The following is a 22,901-nucleotide window of genomic DNA, read 5'->3' as shown; positions in this document are numbered from 1 at the left end:
TATGAAGAATGATGTTTCTCTGATTTTATTTATTTATTTATTCATTTTTATGTGGTGCTGAGGATTGAACCCAGGGCCTTGAACATGCTAGGCAAGTACTCTACCACTGAGTCACAACCCCAGCCCTCTCTGATTATTATACATAAAGGACTTCAGAATAACGTCACAATCAGCAGATTTACCTTCTCAATAAAAAAAATTTCAGGTTCATCAAGTGACATCTGATAAATGTGCTGCCCTTAACTAGAATCTGTAAATATGGGAACTGTGTACTATAAACATGTACTTGAGAACCAGAGTGTTAGATGCTGAAATTTTTATTGGGAATGTGAACATTGTCTTTTCAAATGTCTATCTGAAATGCCAAACAAACAGTACAACGTGCATTTTCCAGATAAGCAATAGTCTGGAAAAAAAGGGAACAACTTGACAGGGCAGTCAGGCACAGTTCTAGCCTCACCTCTTTTCTTACTCGCTTATCATTCCACTCAGCTACCCTGACCTCCTAGCTCTTCCTCTGACACAGCAGGCCCACTCCTGCCTGAGGAAGTTTGCATTTACCAGATCCTCTCCCTGGAATGGTCTTGCCCCAACAAATGCTCAAGGCTTGCTCTGTTACCTTCTCCAGATCTTACTTAACTGATGCTTTCCTTTTGTGGGCTAGTGTATAGCCCCCTCTCCTAGGGCATGCTCTACTGCTCCTTCTAGCTTTATATTTTTCCTTAGCAGTGATACCATGTAGCATATAGTTTACTTATTCCCTTCTTTACTGTCTGCCTCCCTTGATTGTAGGAGAGTTCCATGTGGGCACCGATTTGTTGCTGTTCATTTTATTTACTATTATATTGCTATAATATAGAGCATTGCCTGGCATATGGATGATCAATAAATAGTTGTTGAATAGAAGGATAAATACCAGGACAATACAAAAACAAGAACCAATAGCTTCAAGCACCAACATGTGAACTCCAAGTGGTTTTGGTTTAGGAGAACAGCAGGCCTGGCCAGATGGCTCTAGATAGATTGGGGATGGAAGCTCCTCCAGTTTGCCTTCCATAGGATCAGCTCACTTTTCTAAGCCCGTGCCAGTCATTTTTGTGCTTTTAGTCCTTGATATGCCCCTTTTTGCACAATAATGCTGAAAAGGAGACTTGCAGCTATATTTCCAAGATTATGAGTCTGCAGGCTTCGTTTTGTCAACAGGGAAAAATAGAAAAAGATCAGACACCAAAGAGAGGATAAAAGACCCCATTTTTCTTGCTGGTCCTGCCAGCATGTGACCAGAAGTAGCACCTGGCCAGGATCTACCTTCTTTTGTCTTTTGTAATATCCATCTAACCTGCTTCAGCTTGCCTATCAGTGGAACCAGAAGCAATGGGTTTTACCACACACCTGAACGTTTTAAGCTCAGATGGCCTGTGTTCCTCTTCTTTTTCTTTGTTCCCAAGCCCTCAACATAGCTCCTTCCTGCAATTACTGCCTCTGGATTACCTCAGAATTACTGTTTTGCTTGTTTATCTGTGCAACCAATTTTTATATTAAATACTTTGCTGAAATATCCAATGTGACCTCTGTTTTGCCACAGTATCCTAAATGATATAAGAACTGACACACCTTGCCTATAAATAAGAAGGTCTCTATCAGTTGTAAGAATACAACATCTGGCCAACCAGGATACAAAGATGTATTTAAAGAGTCTCTTCCCCAGAGCAACTAGCAGTGATGTGAAGATCAAGAATTTCACCACAATAAAATAATTGCCAATTAAGTTTCACTATGTAAATAATTGCAAACATTCTTAATAGGACAGTAGAAGGCCATTACATTAAGAGAACATCTGGGACACTAGATGCATTTTTTCTTAAATGGCTGGATGACAAACATCTTGGCTTTGTGGGCTGTGTGGTCTCTGGATACAGCTTCTCAAGTCTGCCCTTATAGCTTGAAAGCCATCACAGCCAACCCATAAGTAAGTGAGTGGGGTTGTTTTCCCATAAAACTTTACTTATAAAACCAGGCAGCCAACCCTTGCTGTATTTTAATGACCCATGTATTTTGGGCACTCCTCAAAATTGTGAGCAATTTTAAAAAAGTATTCTCAAGATTGATTTTAAAAGACAGATGTTGTTGAAACTTGGATGGCCTTGAAACAATATCAAAATACAGAGCAGAAAAGTGAAAATTGGCAGATTATTCATGTCTTGATATGTAGGCTGAGATGAAACCACCTGTACCTCTGGTTAAAAAAAAAAAAAAATGGTGAGCCCTGTTGACTGCTGTCACAGCAATCAGGAGGCTCCATGCATGCAGGAAGTCAGCCCTGAATAAGGTGGCAGGATAGATTCATTTCTTTTTGAAATTAAAACAAAACAAAACTTTTTTTCTGATTATAGTCTCTCTCTTCCCTTGATAGGACTCTTTCTTCTGGAAATAAGCAATAATAAAGGCTCAAACTAATTCTTAGGATATTTATGCCCCACAAAGGACCTGGCAGTGGGCCAGCATAATCCAAAATGATGAGAAACAGTTGAAAGGTGGAAACTTGAAGTGTACGATACGTGACCCACAAGCTTGAGAAACATGCAACTATTTTGGCACAGGACTGGTTTCTCATGACAAATTCTCAAAAATAGGTGTAGAGACATGAATGCAGGGTGTTACAGCAAGCTAGGAATGATCTCCTGGTGTTCAAAAGAAAATTGATGAGAGAGTGTCAGCATTTAGGGAAGTAGAAAGCTCTAATATTGAATCATTGAAGAACTTTCCAGAAATATTTATAAAAATATAATTTACAAGGTTATCCTTTGTAATAAATGTTTGCCATCCAGGATACAAGGAAAAACAATTGCTGCACATCAAAATTGCCACAGAATTTAACCCTTTCCCTGTATTTGCTAGGCAAGCCTTTGGGAATGTAGGGTAAATGTTATTACGGTATCTGCCCTCTCTTGGACTGTTAAGAAACAAAAGGAGGGCTGGGAATGTGGCTCAAGCGGTAGCGCGCTTGCCTGGCATGCGTTTGGCCCGGGTTCGATCCTCAGCATCACATGCAAACAAAGATGTCGTGTCTGCCGAAAACTAAAAATAGATATTAAAAAATTTTTTCTCTCTCTTTTAAAAAAAAGAAACAAAAGGATTAAAAAATATAAAAAGAATGATATTTGTTCATTCTTATAGAGTGTAGGTAGTTCTAGGCATTGTATATTTTTCTCAATTGATTTATTATTCTTATTCTCATCACATTTTGCAGATGAGACTAAGGCACAGACTGGCACAGCCATAGTCTCATGATTAGTGTGTACCAAACTACATTTGAACCAGGCAGTGTGAATCTGAGGCCAGTGTTTACAACCTTCTAAACCTTTCTAAGTATCTGGGGGAGTAACTGTTAATGCTATGCTGAAAGTCCTTTGTGAATTGGTGGAGATGAATTAGATTTTATGCAAGTGTGAATTTAACTTTTGTAACTAATTTAAATAGAAATAGAGATTTAATTTGTTCTAGGACTCTGAAGTCAAAAAGGGTGTCAGTTCTCTTAAAAACTCTAGAATTTTCACTCTGGACTGCATTATATATGGCAGCCCTGCGGTTTCCTGGATGGCAATTGTTATTCTTCTTGTTCTCTTTTCTATGATAGATCCAGTAACTTTCATCATCATTCCTCTAATCTCATTAAAATATAGTCAGGTAAGCCTTAATGCAAATCTCTTTTTCCTTCCTTTTTTTTTTTTTAATCCCCTATTCCCTGGATTCCAACAGGACACAGTACTGAATTGCAGGCCATGCTGTATCCATTTTGAAAAGATGATAAAGTATCCAACACAAAGAGTCAGTGATTGCTTTTACAGCAAAAGCCACCTCAGGGGCCAATCTTCTACCATGTTCTTCATTTCTGTGGTACCTATCCTTCCTGCCACTGTTTAACCCCTTGCTTAGAACTCAGGGAGAGGCTGACTTCCTCCTGATCCTCCCTCTGCCGCCTGTGCCTCGGATCCCTGGCTTCTTGATTCCCATGGGAATTCCTTTTCATTTCATTTTTACCCTTTCAAGAGTCTTCCATCTTTCCACTGCTTACTTCTGCCCAGTCCAAAGCGTGCAGCATAGGGTGTGCCTATCTTAAAGAAACAGTTTCCTGATCTTGGTGCCTTCCTTAGCCATTTCTTATTTTTCTTATTATGCTACTGACAAACTTTTAAAATAAGGAATTTCTATGTGTGGTCTTCATTTCCTCACCACCCCTTCTTATGCCTCTTGATTACTTAGTCTTTATTACATGCTCTTATTACTTATTCCATACTTATTTCCTTATTTCTTCCGCATATTTTAATTTTTTTATTTTTGCAACACTCAGTGGCACTTTACTAGTGTCATGAGTTGCATCCCCAGCCCTTTTCACTTGTTTATTTTGAGATAAGGTGTTACTGAGATACCCAGGTTGGTATTGAACTTTCAATCCTCCTGTCTCAGCCTCCCTAGTAGCTGGGATTACAGGTATGTGTCACTGCACTCAGTGATGCTTATTTTCTATGCCAGATATGACCAATTGATCAGGCAATTTATATCATTATTTAAACACTTAATTGAAATTGTTTCTTAATCAGATGATATATAAGCCAAGAGAATGAATGTATCATATCTTTATCAAACAGCAGCTCGCACTGTACTCTATAAATAGTAGGCATGCACGATCTATCACTAGATGATTTTTTCACCTTTTATTTATGAACATAAGCATTTTAATCAGAATTGCTGCAATGTTGAAAAATGTTTATCAAAATTATTTTTCTTGTGTGAACTACTAAGACAATTTCTTGAATTCACCAAATATTTACTGAACATATTCAATGTTCTAGTCAATACAGTCATAAAGCTTACATGTAAATGGGAGAGACATGTAAACAAATAAACCAATAGTGGCATAGGAGCCAGAAATAAGTGCTATGGAGGTAATAAATGGGGTAAGGAAGAGTTTGGTGATGTTGCCATTTTCAACAGGGTGATTGTAAGGGCCCCATGAATACGCAAGCATCTGAGCCAAGACCCAAAGGTAGGGAGGAAGTGAGCAATGCAAGTCCATAGGAAGAGGATCTCAGTAGAAAGATCAGCAGGTCCAAAGCCCCTAAGGGAGGCTGTTACAAAGGGGGACAGTAGGAAAAGAGCTCAGACAGGTAGTGGGCTCCAACTTCACAATTTGTCACTATGGGAGCTCTGGTTTTGACTTTAGAGATATGGGAAGCCATTGAATGGCTATCAGCTGAGAAAGACCTATGTTTAGATATGATCACTATATTCATTTTCTATTGCTGTACAACAAATTATCACAAACTTCGTGGCTTAATACAGCACCCATATATTTGCTCAGAATTCTATAGGTCAAAAGTCTAGCTCAGCATGGCTAGATTTTCTTCTCAGGGAATATCAAAGTTTTTGTGGCTAAAATCAGATTTTGGCTAAATTGAGTTTTTATCTGAAGACTCTGGGGAAAAGTCTGCATCCAAGTTAAGACTATTAGTAGAATTCAGTGCCTTGAAGTTGTGATTTTGAAGATTCCATCCACTCATTGACTATGAGCTAGGGCTTCTCTAATCTCCTAGAGACTCACCCACACTCCTTGCCATATGGCCCCATTCATCTTCCTTGTCAGTAATAACATGTCAAATCCTCCCCAGCCCTGAAGTCTCTGACTGCATGTTCTATAACCAGCTACACACTCTGTTTTTAGTGGGCTTATATGATTCTGTCAGGACCAAGCAGATAATCTTCTTTTAAAGTTGACAGTATCATATAACAAAACCAACCACAAGAATAGAATCCATCAAATTCACAATTTCAGAGATTAGTACATAAGAGGGGAGTAAAGGAAGTCTTAAAGGCCATCTTAGAATTCTGCTTACCACAATCACCTGGTCTGTCCCAGTGAAGGAATTAAGAAAATAAACAGGGAACTGTTTGCTCTAATTCAGGTGAAAGGTGAGGGCTTGGGAGACCAGGGTGGTATTAGTTGAGGTGGTAAGGTATGGTCAAACCCTGAAAGAATGTGAATATAGAGAAGATAGGATTGCTGACAAGAGGAAGTTCCCTGTGAACGAAAGAGAGGAATCAAAGAAAATTTGCCTGAGCATGGGCCTCAGTAATAGCAAAACTGAAATTGCTAATTGGTTCAGATAAGATATAGTAAGGGTTGGGGGTGAGTCTGAGGGGAAAAAGAAGTTTTAAGAGTTGTCATTATGAGATGCCAATTTCATATACAAGAGGAGAAGTCAAGTAGGTAGTTGTATATATAAGCATCTAGAGTTTAAGAAAGAGGTTTGGTCTGAAGACAAAATTAAGACTTGTCAGATTATAGATGGTATTTTAGGCTGTGAGAGTGGATGAGATCATCTAGTATAAGGAGAACTGAGGCCTTAGGATGGATCCTTGGAGTAGCTGAATGATAGAAGTCAGAAACGTGAGAAAGGAGCTCCTTAAAAAAGGTTGGGACACAGCACACAGTGAGGTAAAAGAAAAAATTAAGACACAGTGGTGAACTATAGGCAGTCATAGAAGGATGATCAACTGATGAGCATGCATGGCAGACATAGAGTGAGAACTGAGCTCTGAATTTGTCAACACAGAGAAAAGTAGGAGCCATGACAGGAACAGGGCTATTTTATCGGTGCAGTGGAAATAATCCATTTGGGGTTTAAGGGAGAAAAAGAGAGAGTACAGACAGTAATAACAGAAAATTGAGAAGTTTTGTAGTAGAGAAATAAAGGGAATGATAGGTTAGTGGAAATGTGAGATATAGAGAGATGTTTTCCTTCCTTTTTTAAAGGATGTGACAGATTATAACATGTTTATGATCACAAAGAGATGGGCAACAGGTAACAGAGAACTGTCTTGGGGTAAACAAATGGGGATGGAATCCAGTGCACAAATGGAGACTCTGGACTTAGATGAGCACTACATGGTTCATTCATTGTCTTAGGTAGAGGAAGATGCACATGAGTGCATGGGTGAGCTGGTAAGAGCTGAAGAAGCTCTTTTCAAATGGTTTTCTTATTAAAACAGGAAGCAAGTTCCTCACCTGAGAATGAGCATGTGGAAGGGGATTTGGATGGAAAGGAATATGTGGAATCATCCACCCAGAGAGTGGCCAAGTAAGCAGTGGAAATAATGTCAGAGCATTGCCAAGTAGAACTAAGGGACCATTTGATGTCAGATTCTAGATTTTCCTTTCAGTACAGTAAAATCACTTTTATTGAGATGAAATCAATAACAGGCAGATTAATTTTTCCCTTGGAAATTTGTCAATAATAATTTGAGTCATCAATTAGATTTTAGTATCATTATAAAATTAAACTGTATCTTCTAGATATTGGGTTATTTTGTTTTTATTTGTTTTCTTATTTTATTTTTATGACTACTAATTATTTCAAGTCCTACTTTCCTGAGTTACCTTTTACAGATCTAATTTTTATCGTCTTTTAAAAACCTTTTTCCATTTTATGCTGCTTCTGCCTCTTTTCTTCATTATGAATTGGATAAAATACAATAGTTAGTTTACATGTAGTTTAATAAGCAAACTGACAGTAATTCCCTTTATATGTTTCTGACTGCCTCAATTGTCTTAGATTTGCTTTTTCTTTTTTTTTCTTTCTTTCTTTCTTTTTTTTTTTTTTTTTTTTTTTTTTTTGAGTGCCAGGGTTTGAACTCAGGAGGCACTTGGCCACTGAGGCATATCTCCAGCCCTATTTTGTATTTCATTTAGAGACAGGGTCTCACTGAGTTGTTTAGTGCCTTGCTTTTGCTGAGGCTGGCTTTGAACCTGCAATGTTCCTGCCTCAGCCTCCCAAGCTGCTGGGATTACAGGCGTGTGCCACTGCACCTGGCATGAGTCTTAAATATTATACATTCAATTCTTTCCTCCTCTTGATCACTTTGAATTAAGAGAAAGCAAATAATGGGATCAAAATGCTCTTGAAATGAAATAAAAACACACAGCTCTGCAATAAACCCAGATAGACAGGAAAGAAAGGAAGGAGAAAGGAAGAAGAGACTTAAAGTTTCTGAGTCTCTGGAGATGAGAGCTACTTTGATGCCTGTTCATTTTCTGGAAAATCAAATCTTTCTAACTTAAAGATATGTGATATGCCTACACAGACCACCCCCTTGCTGACTTTCAAAAGTCTCAATTCCCCTTCTATGGGCTAAGGGATTTCCTCTTTAGACCCAGAAAAGTGAATCCTGATTAGTCTAATCATGATGACACCTGCCTTATGTTGGTGATTAATTTAGAAACAGACAAAGAATACAAATTCAGTCAATAAAGCAAACCGGAGGGAAATTCTGCCTTAGATCAGGGGACTTTTAGAAATGGTCTTCCCACTCCAATAGGGCAAACCATGAATGAGGAAGAGTCATCCGCTTCCTCCTTGTGAAAGAGCTGTGTGAACAAGTGATGGGCTGAGCTAGAGCAGCCATGCCCACCTATGAGAGGACAAGCTTGGGAACAATCAGTAGTCTGAGGAGAGCAGAGTTGAGTCCCTTTGGGTCTTTGAGGATAATGTTTGATCACTGCATTAACAGATTCAAAAAGTACTCACTTTACAATTTTCTAAATGCTAATGATAACAATTATAAACTCTTGTAGCTAAACACTTTCTGGTTCGGTATTCTGTTACTTGCATCCAAAAACACGTTGGCTGATAACATCTTTGTATAGAATCAGGGGGCTGTAAATTGCTGAGAACTGAACATGTAGGTGAACTTCATGCCTGGGATCCAGTTGTGACAGCTGGAGGATTGGAAGGATGATGTTCAGACCCATTAATTATTAACCCTTTATGCTTGGTTGGTTTCCATAAAGACTTTCCTGGACACAATTTATCATTTGCTTGGGAGTGCTTCCATAGCACTTTGCTCACTTACTAGAAGGGCACTTAACTCTTTTGATTGTAGTTAATGTTTCCTTTAATAAAGTGAATTATTTGAGAACAAGGCCATAACTATCATCTTTATATCTGTAGGGACAAAGTGCCTAGCATATACTAAAAGCTCAATGCATACCTGCTGATTTGGAGAATTACCTTCCATTGACAAGTCTGGGTTAGCAGAATAGACTAGAGAGGGCTCCCTGAGCCTGGTCTTGGAAAGGGGCAGCCTGATGTGGTAGGATGAGGGAGGTAGGCCAGTGGGACTTCTGCAGATTAGCCTTTATGGGAAGCATGGCCATGGGAGCTAGAGAAAACCCTCCACTTTGGATAGGTAGCCAGCTGTTCAAGGAGTCATACTTATCTCCTCTCCCTCCCTCCTACTTCATATTCCTATACATTGTCTTACCTACAAAATATATCCTATTAAAAAATAGATTTTTATTTCCAATACTACTACCTTTGTCCAAGCCACTGTCATCTCTTACTTAGACAACTCTTGCCCCCAAACATTATCCATACAGGAGTCAGAGACCTATTTTTGACCCATAAATAAGATCATGCCATACTCAGGCTTAAATCCTCTGGTAGCTCAAAACCATACTTGGAATAAGAGAGAAGACAAAATCCTTCAGTTCTTTCTAACCCACTTTCTTTTTGACGTAGCACTTACTATCATCCAAAATTGTTTCTGCCTATTAGCTGACTGCCCCATGGACCGTGTAAGGCCCAAGGGAGCAGGTTTTTCACCTGAACCACTGAGGACCATTTTTCCCTCACCTGCAGCAACGCCTGGCATGCAACAATTGTTCAAAAAATGTTGTTGAATTGACAAATACTTCCTTTCGTCACTATAAGACCTAAGTTCTGAAGAGGTTTTAAATTTCACTCTGAAGAAGTTTTCCTGTCTGGAGCAAAAGAATAAAGAAATATAAAAGAAAAATGAGTCACCCATGAAACTCCTAGTCCTGAGCTTAAGAAAAGCAGGTCCCTACCACAGAGATGGGATTAGGGCTACAAGATTCACCTGGTTCAGTTTTAGGAGACTTAATCAGAGAAGGGATAGATGATAGGTACTACTTGAAACTCTACCCCTCCTTCTTTTTTTCCCTCAGTTAAACCTCCATGGCTCACAGAATATCTGGAACAAAATCCAAGCTGGCTTTGGCTCTGCCTTAAATGACTTCTTCTTGAGCCTTAGATGCTGAAACAAGTGGCCTAAGATCATAGCTCTATTTGTTTACCCAGCAAACCAAATAACTAAGGAGTGTGTACATGAATGTGTACAGTTGAAGAAAGCAAACGGCTTATATTGAAGTTTCAAAAAACTTCCTATGAATTTGTACTTTTGAAGCACAATGTAAAACTGAAAATATAATACTTGGAAAACAATAACACATCTAGCTCAGAAGTCCTAACTTTGTGGTTTCAGGTTCTTCTCAAACTGAGGGGCGCACCTTCTTTTGGAGGTCATAATGGAGCTGTGAAGACTAAAGGTAAAAATATTTACAAGATATTGATTTACAACAATGAAAGGATCATCATCCAGCCATAAAGCAATGATTAAACATTAACTTCAGAAAAACTACAATCAAAGCATTTCCTAAGTTCAATTATTTATGAGAACCAGCAAGTTCAGGAAAGGATAGAAGTCAGATTTTGATTGCTCAGATCCAGTATTTACTTGCACACTCCTAAACTTCCTATGCTTAAACTTCCTCAAGTATAAAAAGTCAAGATAATAATACATGTCACATTTCAGAAAATCTTGAAGACATCAACATATTTCTAGAGAAAATGACCTACTCAAACCAAATCAGGAGGACACACACAATATAAACAAGTCTATTTCAAGCAACAAAATAGAAGATACCATCAAAAGCCTACCAATCAAGAAAAGCCCAGGACCAGACAGATTCTCAGCCAAGTTCTACAAGACCTTCAAAGAATTAACATGAAAATTCCTCAAATTATTCCATGAAATAGAAAAGGAGGCCACACTTCCAAACTCATTCTATGAGGCTAATATCATCCTGATACCAAAACCAGACACAGACACATCAAGGAAAGAAAGCTTCAGACCAATACCCCTGATGAACATAGATGTAAAAATTCTCAATAAAATTCTGGCAAATTGCATACAAAAACTTATTAAAAAGGTAGTGTCACCCTATCAAATGGGGTTCGTCCCAGGGAGGCAAGGTTGGCTTAATATACAGAAATCAATTTACAACAATGACTTCATCACATCAATAGACTTAAAGAAAAGAATCATATGATCATCTCAATATATGTAGAAAAAGCATTTAACAAAATACAGCACCCCTTCATGTTCAAAACACTAGAAAAAATAGGGAGAGCAGGAACATACCTTAACAATGTAAAAGCTATAGATGCTAAACCCAAGGCCAACATCATTCTAAATGGAGAAAAATTGGAAGCATTCCCTCTAAAAACTGGAACAAGACAAGGATGACCTCTTTCATCACTTCTATTCAACAAGATTCATGAAACTCTAGCCAGAACAATTAGAATGAAGAAAGAAATTAAAGGGATATAAATAGGAAAAGAAGAACTCAAACTATGGCTATGTGAATATGACATGATTCTATAATTAGAAGACCCAAAAAGTTCCACCAGAAAATTTATAAAACTAATAAATGAATTCAGCAAAGTAGCAGGATATAAAATCAACACCCATAAATCAAACTTGTGCCTTCCTATACATCAGTGGTGAATCTACTGCAAGAGAAATTAGGAAAATTACCCCATTCAAAATAGCCTCGAAAGAAAGAAAGAAAGAAAGAAAGAGAAAGAGAAAGAAAGAAAGAAAGAAAGAAAGAAAGAAAGAAAGAAAGAAAGAAAGACAAAACCAAAAAACTGGGATGCTGGTGTATACCTGTAATCCCAGCAACTTGAGAGGCTGAGGATCACGAATTCAAAGCCAGCCTCAGCAAAAGTGAGATGCTAAGATCTTGTCTCTAAATAAAATACAAAATAGGGCTGCAGATGTGGCTCAGTGGCTGAGTGCCCCTGAGTTCACATGCTTTTGGATAGACTTAACATTGTCAAAATGACCATGCTACCAAAAGCATTATACAGATTTAATGCAATTCCTATTAAAATCCCAAATGACATTCTTTATAGAACTAGAAAAAGCAATCATGAAATTCATTTGGAAAAATAAGAGACCCAGAATAGCCGAAAAATTCCTTAGCAAGAAAAGTGAAGCAGGAGGGCATCATAATTCCAGACCTTAAACTGTACTAGAATACAAGAAAAAGTGGCCTAAATCTTTACCATGTTGACTTAGGAACTGACTTCCCTAACAAGACTCCTAAAGCTCACAAAGTAAAATCAAGAATCAATAAATGGGATTATTCAAATTAAAAAACTTCTTTTCAGCACAAGAAACAATCAATAATGTGGGGAGAGAGCTTACAGAATGGGGGAAAATCTTTACCACATGCACCTTAGATATAGCATTAATCTCCAGGATATATAAAGAACTTTAAAAAATTAACATAAAAATAACCCAATCAATAAATGGTCTGAGGAACTGAACAGACACTTCACAGAAGAAGTACAATCGATCCAAAAATATATGAAAAAACGTTCAACTCTCTAGCAATTAGAGACATGCAAATGAAAACTACTCTGAGACTTCATCTCACTCTAGTCAGAAGAACAATTACCAAGAATATAAGCAACAATAAATGTTGGCAAGGACGTGGGGAAAAGGCACACTCATGCATAACTGGTGGGAATGTAAATTGGTGCATCCATTATGAAAAACAGCATGGGGATTCCTCAGAAAATTTGGAATGTAACTACCATTTGACCCAGCTATCCCACTCCTCAGTTTATATCTAAAGGACTTAAAATCAGCATATTACAGTGATGCAGCCATGCCAATGTTTATAGCAGCTCAACTCACAATAGCCAAACTACAGAACCAACCTAGGTGCCCTTCAAGAGATGAATGGATAAAACAATGTGGTATATATACACAAGTAATATTACTCAGCCTTAAAGGAGAATGAAACTATGGCATTTGCAGGTAAATGGATGCAGCAGGAGAATGTCATGCTAAGTGAAATAAACCAATCCCCAAAAACCAAAGGTTGAATATCTTCTCTGATATGTTTATTAATATTTTCTGTTTTTCAGGGCTGACTTTCTGTGTGCATGGAGCCTACTGATTGCTGTGACAGCTGTCAACAGGGCTCACCATTTTTTTTTTTTTTTTTTTTTACCAGTGGTACAGGTGACTTCATCTTAGCTTGCATATCAAGACACAAATAATCTGCCAATTTTCACAATTAGCAGAGACTAAGGAAGAATAGAGGTACTTTAGATTAGGCAGACGGGAGTGAAGGGAAGGGAGAGGATAATGGAGAATAGTAGAATTAATTGAACATTATTACCTTATGTGTGTATATGACTACATGACTGGTGTGATTCTACATCTTGTATAATCAGAAGAATGAGAAGTTATACTGCATTTTTGTATGATGTGTCAAAATTCATTCTACTGTCATGTGTAAATAATGAGAACAAATAAAAATTTTAAAAAATAATATATGTCTATGAAGAGTATGTTCTGGGAAGACCAAATGAAATAAAATAATTTGCATCAGAAAGAAAAGTGTAATTTATTGCAACTAAAGTAAATATGGATACTACTTAATAAGATTACTCAAAGTATGGAATGTTGGGGGTTGGTGGTGTAATAGAGGGTTAGAGTATGCGTGAGACTCTGGGTTCCCTCCCTAGCACTACTAAAATATAAATTAATAAGTAAATAATAAGAAAATGAAAAAGAAAAAGCATGCAATGTCATTCTTGGGCTGAAATTTGTTGCCTGTATACAATTTTATATAGGAATAGAAGCACTAGTGCTAGACTCTTCTCCTCAAAACACTTAAAGTTTAAGGATTAGCAATCAGGAAATTATCATATAACTGTAAAGGAGAAGTTGTAACAATTACGCTAATATGACTAAGTTGATCATATATTTGAAGCTTATATTTGATCACAAGCTAGCAAAATGATGTGAAGTTTATTAGTATCAAGTATCAGCTCTAGAGTCATAATGTCCAAATGTGAATCCTAACTCTGTGGAATATTGAGCAAGTTCCTTAACTTCTTTAGCAGCTGTTCTCCAAAAATGGTTCAAGGATATCCACCCTTGTGTAGTGCCCCTGGCATTGATGTGATGTAGAGTTGGTCCATGGGATCAACACTACACAGCAGAAGGGATGCTACAGTTCCCACTTCTGAGGATGAGTCATAAAAGACACTAGTGCCTTCTGCTTAGATCCTCTCTTGGCTCCTTCATTCCAAGGGAAGGAAGCTCCCTTGTTATCTGAGGCCCTTGCTGTGGGTGGGAACTCTAGCTAGGCATCCTGTGATTGAGCTTGGACAGGATCCTCCAGCTCCAGCTGTGCTTTCAGTTAACAGGAGGCTGAGCTAGATGGCAACCTCAGGAGAGAGCCTGAGCCAGGACACCAAGTTAAGCCACTCCCAAATTCCTGACCCACACAAAATATGAGACAATATTGTTTTAAGCTTTGGAGTAATTTGTTATGCAGTGATTGATCCTCTCAAAGTTTCTACAAACCTTCTGTACAAATGGAGATGATTATAGCACCTCTCTCCAAGAGTTATTTTAAGGATTACATGGGGGAATACATTGAAGCCCCTCAGCCCAATCGATACCTGGCACACAGTGAAAACCTGTTGAATACCACCAACTCCTCACATTCCTTCCCCTCCTGCTCCTACAGGTTATTTATAGGCACCTCCCCCCTGGGCCTCAGCACTTTCTTAAGTCATAAAAGTAGAAGGACACTGAGCCAGCTCTAGGAAGTCCCTTTATGCTCTTTCTCTGACCATTAACTGGGCAAACAATCTTCCCTTTCTGTCTCTCTGGACCCTTTCGAGAAGACAGGCAAAGATTTCTAAGACACAGAAAGTTGAGGCGCATACTATGGCTAGGGAACCAAAAGCCAAAATCATTGGCCTGTCTGCAGGAACACTCACAAAAGTTGACAATAGTTAACTGAGCTCCCTGGAATCAACTAGAGCTTTCACAGAGCATGCTGTTTAGAAACTGTCCTCTGACATGTACAAAGCTTTCATTCAGACTTATTTCTGTACTTTTCAACTGAGAATCGATCCTGGACTTTCTCAGGCAAACTTCATAGATGTTATCTTTTCTCTCTCTGATTATTCCTGTCTCCTCACATTTGGGTTTTCTTTTATTACTGGTGGGTGGGTAAGCAGGCAAATTTCCTATGAACTGAAAGAAGGTATTGAGGAAATTTACTGCTAAAGCAGACAAAAGAACAAAAGAAGAATAGCGATACTTCCCAACTCCATAATAAAACTATCTGGCAACCAAGTATTTCAAATCTCAGGATGTAATGCAAAAAAGGGAAGTAAAGGAATCACAAATACTGAGTGAGGGGGAGTTTATCATTAGGCTATTAGGATTTCTATAATTCCATACAATTGTTTTATTGCTAATTCTCAGGGAACCTAAATGTTCAAATATGCAATCTTCATCTATAATAAATTAAAAAATTAAAATAAAATTATGATTATATATAAAGTTATATATATATATAAAACTAAAAGTTTTATAAATATGTAACTAAAAGTTCTATATACATATATATGTATATATATGTGTAAATATACAAATGGAGATGATTATATATATATATATATATATATATATATATATATTCTTTTAGTAATAGACTTGTACATATATTGGAGAAATGCAGGCAGTCGTTATTTTAACCTCTAACCGCAAGACATTTTTATTCTAAAAAAAAAAAAATACCAGTAGTTTACGCCTCTCCTCAACTGCTGTGTCCATACTTCCCTCCTGTTCCAGTGTGTTTAGTTCTGCTAACTAAACTCAGCATTTCCTATGGAAACACTTGACCTTCTCTTAAATTAACCTCTCAGAGGAAGAGCGTGGGGTTGCATCTTTCTCCTTCCTTTTAGCAATTTCATTCTTTGTTTTCACATCATCTAGGTCTCTTTTTTCCCCATTAGACCTCCTTCTCTCTCTCTCTTCCTTACATTCCCCTTCTCCTTCCTTATAGATCCCCATTCTCTTTCTTTCTCCCTTTCCTGCTTAAACTTTGATAGATAATATGGGAAGCATCTCTTGATGGTTGGTTATGGATTCTCTGTAAGAATCTCTTATTATGGCACCTCCCAGGAAAGGTATTGCTGATTAAGTGAAAATGCTGCACTCCTGAGCTTTTGTCTCTGTCCCTTCTGATAAGGCAGGAGTTGAAACAAATGACTTCCGTTTTGTACCTAAACATATATAGACGGAAATTAAAAAACACAAGAAAGCGAAATGGGAAGTTTATGTAAACCGCCATAAACCACATCTCCTCCTTAAGAGAGATCCTTATCCACTCTTCCCCTTACCTCCTTATCTTTAATCAATTACTTAAGTCTAGTCCTTCACATTTCTGAATAGCTATATAGAATCAGAACTTCAATCTATACCCTAAGAGTTCTATACCATTTCCCTTGTTTTTTCTTCTATTCTTTCTCTATTTCAACCCACTTTCCAAATGTCATGCCTAACAGTCCAGTCATGCTCAAAATTCTCCAGCAGTTCTGCATCATCTACAGGTTAAAATCCAACTCCTTTTCCTGCTATCTACCCTCCTCGTTGGCTGTGGATCCTTTTAGAATCCAAGAATCGAGATATGATCTTTTGTCTCTGTGTTGTCACACAGTCATTCACATTTTCTAACTATTAAAGTTTCCCCACAAAAGAAACCTCTTGTGAGAAGTCTTCCCTGGCTTTCCCAGGAGAGTGCCCAATCTCCTGGGAAAACTTGATCAATTTGATCAAGCATCTATAATTTGCACCCTAAATTAGAGTAGTTAGGTGGAGACCTGAGTCTCTCTAGAAGTCCTCTTCAAGAAAACATCCTTGTAATTTTATTTGGAGGAGAGACTAGGTGCTGGTTAGGGTGAGACAGCTCCTCCCCGGTCTGTATACACTACTCAATGAAAGAAAATCTTGGTAGTTAATTCAAAAAAGCCCATGGAAGGCAGCTGCATGATGAAGGGCCCTCCGCAAATTCACTCCCCATCTCAAGTGGCTTATCAAAGTACAACATTCCCTCTAATTTCACCTAAGGGAAGTTCCAATAATTACAGTTTTATCCATCTTTCCAGTAATGCTTTAATGCCTTCATGATGTTTTGGAGACAAACTGGCTACACACACACACACACACACACACACACACAAACACACACAACAAGTCATTTGTTTGTATATTTCTGGTAGTCTATAAAATGTGATTGTTAAATTTGCAGCAACTAGCACAGTGTTGGAACATAATGTAAGTCCTATAAATATTTATTGATATGAATGAGCCATCCTTTTCCCACAAGGCTTTGCATGAGTTGTTGTTTAAATATACAAAGTATCATTTCATGAAAATAATTACAACTTAATAATGCAACAGAAACAATCAAACATAAGTGGACTGAAGTCTGTCACTCTGTAGTCTAAAGTAACCACAGGTTTCTTTAAGTAAATGTCATTAGCAATAGGTCAATTTATTGTTATTTTAATTTCTGGCACCTTTGCTTCAATTGCAGGGCAGCATATTTTTCATAGTTTTACAAGGTAATTCTAAATTGTTACCTTGAAATCTGGATGGAGACCCCTTGTATACAAGCACTGACTACATTTCCTCATTGACTCAACCATCCAGAAAGAATGTTTCAGTTGACTGACTAATTTAGTAAGTGTATAATGCTAAAATGAAAGTAAGTGTTTAAAAGAAAAAGAAGGGCCAGAGGAAACCCAAGCTAGTTAATATCATGTGATTGTATTCAAGCGTGTGTATTTCATTATTTGAATGTTTTGTATCAAAATCTAGGCCTAAACTGGAACACTCGGGCAAGCTAAAAAGACAAGCAGGTGACTTTAAAGGAAATAGTACACTAAAACATCATTGATACCAGATCCCTCTGAAGATTGTCATGCACACCAGCTTTATAATTTAGCTCTGCAAGATTCCTAAATTGGTGAAATAGTCACATTTCTCAAATTGATGAATTTTCACCATGCCTGAAGGAAAAAATAAAACAACAACAACAACAAAAAAAAAAAATTGGGTTCCCTGTGCATTGTCTTTGGCTTCATTTTTAAATTTTCCACCCCTTAAGACATCTAGCTGCTACATTTGGGATCTTTAAACACTACTTTCTTTTCTTAGAAGATCATAATCATAAACCTTTTGAAAAATTAAATTTAAGATTTTTAAATTTAATAAAAAGAAATCCTGACTTTCTCCTAATTTCAGGAAGTATGCATTTGTTAAAACTAACAAAACGTGGCAGCTGCAAGGTTCACAGCAGAAACTCTGGAGACCCTTTGAAGTGAATCTTGTCCCTAGATTAGACGCAGCTACAACCCCGGAAGCCTTCTTAGCGACGACCTGGCACACTGTCTGAGCCCCCCGGGAAACCTGATCCAGGTCTCCAACTGTCTAATCTTTTTCAAAAGTTTCAAACTTACTGCCTTTGTTCAGCAGAACCACGGGCACGGTGATGATGGTGACAAGCGCAGCTGCACCCAGCAGTCCCAGGAGAACCTTCCATGGTGTCTGCAAGTCGGTCAGATCACGTCCAATTAGAGGGAAGCGTTTGGCCCCAGACTGGGTAGGAGGATCGGGGCCCGAGCTGCCCCAGCGGCGGCGGGGTTTACAGGTGGGTGAGTTAGAAGAGGGAGACAGTGGGCTGGAAGGGTTTGGAGTTCGGTAAGGCGGACGCCCTTGAAAGTTTGGATTCTGCACACTTTAGTGCGGGGTTCCCTTCCCTGTTGGTCTGAAGCCAAGTGGGGGTTTGGGCGTGCATTTTCGGGGGGTGGCTCTCCGGGACTTCCAGGGCTCGGTGCCTGGCTCCTTAGCAAGAAAACCTGCAGATCTGAGAGCAAAGCGAGAGCTCTGGGACCTCTCTTCACCTGTTAGAGCGGTCCTGGGATTTCTGCCTAATGGTAGTTCCAGGTCCTCTTCCGCGAACTTCTGGGCAGTTTGGGGAGAGTCTGGCTAAGAAGCACCCGACGACTCAACCCGGGGGCTGCGTAAGTGGGAGACGCGCTAATCACTCACCTTCATGGTCGCCGTCTGCTCGGAACTGAGCTTTCGGAGCAGGAGCGCAGGCAGAAGTCACCGCGAGCTGCTCAGACCCACGTCCTGCTCCCCTGCTCTGGGCCGCGGATTCACCCTGCGCTCGCCAAGTTTCGGCCCCGAGTTAAACATTAGTTGAGCTTCCAGCCCGCTCAGTATAAAGGCGCGACGGGCAGGCTGCGGGGCGGAGGGCGCGGGAGAAGGCGCGCGGACGTGGGACCCTGCCATTCCGGCCGGGGGCGCCCGCGAGGCACCTCCCGGGCGGTGCGGGGCGCTGGGCGGCAGCTCAAGTGGCGAGGGTGAGCGCTGCGGGCGCGGTGAGCCGGAGCCGCCAGGGGAACGCGAGACTGGTGACACAGGGCACAGCGGAACATCTTAGCCCAAAAGAACGTTCGATTCCTGCAGCCCCGCCTGGCCTGGACAGGCGAGGAAACTGAGGCCCAGAGAGGACATCGGGCTTGGCAAACCCTCACAGCTCACCGCTAGTAGCTGAAAGGAAAACCCAGGCTTCTGTCCTTTGCCAGCTAAAGGGTCGTTGGGACAGGAAAGAGTGGTGTTTAATGCAATCTGGAAGGTAAAGAGGGAGAGAAGGTAACGGTTCACTTTTGAATACCAGGTAGAGACTCCATATCTGTATTTAACCTCCTCAGGAAATTTCCTCTTGTCTTGTAGGCTTACCTTTTTATCAAGATGTCAAAAGTAATACTACCACTTATGTGGAACTTACTTTTTCCCAAGAACTATGCTAAGTGTTTATCAAGCATTTTACAGGGGAGGGAGTTAAGTACAGAGAGGCTAAATAATTTGGCCAAGTTATTCAGCTAGGAAGATATGGAATCTCAATTAAGAGTTCATGTTCTTAACCACGACTCCATACGACCTCTCATCATTAAGTCTTGTAAAGAAGTTTCGGAGCAGAGAAAAGGTCACCTGTTTCTTCCTACCCTGCTTCCACCTTGTGCCCTGGAGGGTTTTCATTCATTCATTCATTCATTCATTCATTCATTTATCTATTAATTCTCACATTCTCCCATTTATTCCACTTAGCCACTAATATTGGAATGGTTACAACCTGACAAAATCTCTTCTAGGTGGTGGAGATAAAGTGGACAAGACAGATAATATCAGTGCTCTAAACTCTCTCAGTATAAAATACACAATACACAAGTTTTGCCTTTTGGTTTTTTCTATTTTTCTTTCTCTCATGAGAATAAGAACTCCTTTCTCCTCTAAGTCTCTCCAGCTTGTTCACTGCAGAAAAGCAAAAGCTGTCTGTTGGATGTTAGAGATAAAAGACTGAAAGTGCAAAGTCCTGTGGGTCATGAACACATGATTATGAAGAAGTTCAAGATTCCATTCCTTTTTTCCGAACCAGATTTTGCATCTGAACTCAGGCATTTTTCCCCCTTGCCAACTAGCTGATTATGATTCATAAATATACCCACTCCCAACTCCAGGAGCTCACACTGAACTCTGTCTTCTTCATCAGCCTCATTCCACCCTTCTTTGATAACCTCTGTATTCATTAAAAGCATCTCCATTCAGAATTCACAAAAATTAAACACTTCAAACATCTTCGTTTTTCTTCAGTCTCCTGCTACATTCACTTGCTTGGTCACTGCTATAGTTTAAATATGGCTCCCCAAATTAATGTGTTGGAAACTTAAATCTCTAGGGCAACAACGTAAGGAAGTGGGGACCAATAAGATATTAATGTCATTATTCTGGGAGTGGGTTGAGTAATAGGAGAGTGAACTTGTAATAAAAGTCAGTTTAGTCCCCTCCTGCTTGTTTGCTCTCTTGCCCTTCCACCTCCACAGTGGGATGTCACAGCTAGAAGACCTTTGTCACATGTAGTCTTCTGACCTTGGACTTCTCAGTCTCCAGAATTATAAGCAATCACTTTATAAACCACCCAGTCTGTGCTATGCTGTTATAGCTACCCAAAATGGATTAAGAGAGCAACAAATTCCTTTCAATTCTGTTTCGCAAATATCTTTGATCCATTTCTGCCTCTCTCTTCCAGTGGCTGAGGAAGGTGCATCAAGAGCCTGTGCTTAATCTGCATGTCTGCACCATAGCACTGAACATTTAGCAAGCCTTGGGACAGCTCAGGGGAGGTTGGTTGACATCCTGTTCTCTGGGGACATTCCATAGGACACAAATATCTTCACTTTTTATGCCCATTTCAAGAGACTATCACATACCTCTCTTTTTCATGTCACCAGTCTCTCAACATTGTTTATCCTAAGTCCTTAAGAAACCAGCTGGCCAACACATTAGCCACTACTTATGAGTCAGTGTGGATATTATATCACGCCATCTCTTTTTCCATGCAAAACAAAAGCAGAGTTTTGTCCATTAGTAAGGTTTCCTTTCCATTGGACTTCAGACATCCCTGAGAGTGGCTTTGGTGTACAAGCCATTCACTAATGATTAGTGCCAGATTTCTTTGCAAAGGCTGATTCTTCTCCCTCCCTGGTTGCCCATTACAGGGAATACTCCAAGGGGCTATAGTGTGTATCAAGGGAGAGACACTGGCACAATAATCGAAGGCACTATGCAGTCTCTGTGCCAATGATTTTCTCATGTCCTATGGACCTGGTAGACTCATCTCCCACCAGGTACCCTTTTCACCAAAAAATTAAAATTTTCTGCAGATGCCCAACTTTATTTATTTTTTTTGGTGGGTCAAGTTCTGTTCATTGCAGGTAGCTAGACTATGTAGTTACTTGATGCTGATGTTATGTGCTTCTCTCCACCCACCCAACCCCATCACCCCAGTGATATATTGGACCCTTAACTCCTAGGACTTCAGAATGCAATCTTATTTGGAGATGGGCTCTTTACAGAGGTAATCAAGTTAAAATGAATTCATTATCATCATGTGACTGGTATTCTTACAAAAAGGGAACACTTAGGAACTTAGAGAGGTACCCATAGAAAGAATATGATGTAAAAAGGCACAAGGAAAGGATGGCCATCTACAGGTCAAAGAGAAAGGCTTGTAGTAGAATTTTCTGTCCACAGCCCTCAGAAAAACCTAATCCAGTGAACACACTGATTTCAAACTTCTAGCCTTCAGTTCTGTGAGACATATGTTTCTGGATTGAAGTTACCCATTTTGTAGTAATTTGTTATGGCAGCCCTCTCACACTAATGCATCTGGTGTTTTGTGATCATGCCTTCAAGCTCTACAGAGCCAGGTAGCACAAGAGAGGCTGCAAATGAAATAGTGAATAGTGGTTGGCTATTATAGCTCACTTTCAAGACAGCCTCCAAAGTTTTGGTATAATTTATTATAATTGTAAATAACTAATAAATTGCCAAAGAGGGTATGGCTTTGCTCTAAGATCCTTGATCTGTGACTCTCCTGTTATGGCTTGTCCGAGTGTATCAGCATCTCTGGCTTCCACTGCTACTTCTAATAACATTGTGTTGCTAAGCCATAATTTTTAAGTAGTGGGACAACTTGCACTAGAGTCAAGAGCTGTAGAGCCCTCTTTCACTCCAGGTTCAAAACAGACTACCTTACAGATTATTGAGCAATGGTTGGAAGAGTGAACCAAATGTTAATATATACTGTCTATCAAATTCAGAGTTTTGGCAAATCTTGCTCTTCCTTATGATGGACGGATGTAAATGATTTAGTGACATCTTTCATGTTAGAAAAGGTGGCCTAACATGTTGTAGACCATGGAATCCTTTGAAACTTTGCCACATTCTCACAAGTTTTGTCCTCTACTGAGTGCCTACCTTTGTCTTACTAAATCATGTAAGGAACATGTTCACCAACTACA

At 39.3% G+C, this 22,901-nt stretch overlaps 1 protein-coding gene across 1 annotated transcript in view; it reads right to left on the bottom strand.

Annotated features, from left to right (window-relative positions):
- Window positions 1–19,089, bottom strand: part of Dpp4 (dipeptidyl peptidase 4) — an 81,233-nt gene extending 62,144 nt beyond the window's left edge. Inside the window, exons 1-2 of the mRNA XM_076866842.2 lie at window positions 19,084–19,089; window positions 18,492–18,762 (exon numbers count right to left, since the gene is read on the bottom strand). Coding sequence (XP_076722957.1) covers window positions 18,492–18,762; window positions 19,084–19,089 — 277 coding nt within the window. The remainder of the gene's footprint in view (window positions 1–18,491; window positions 18,763–19,083) is intronic.
- Between the last annotated feature and the right edge of the window lie 3,812 nt (window positions 19,090–22,901).

This window comes from Callospermophilus lateralis, chromosome 9 (genome assembly GCF_048772815.1).
Source record: "Callospermophilus lateralis isolate mCalLat2 chromosome 9, mCalLat2.hap1, whole genome shotgun sequence".
Classification (NCBI taxonomy): Eukaryota; Metazoa; Chordata; class Mammalia; order Rodentia; family Sciuridae; genus Callospermophilus; species Callospermophilus lateralis.
The sequence above is the reverse complement of the archived record's forward strand: the minus strand, read 5'-3'. Positions and strand labels throughout refer to the sequence as shown.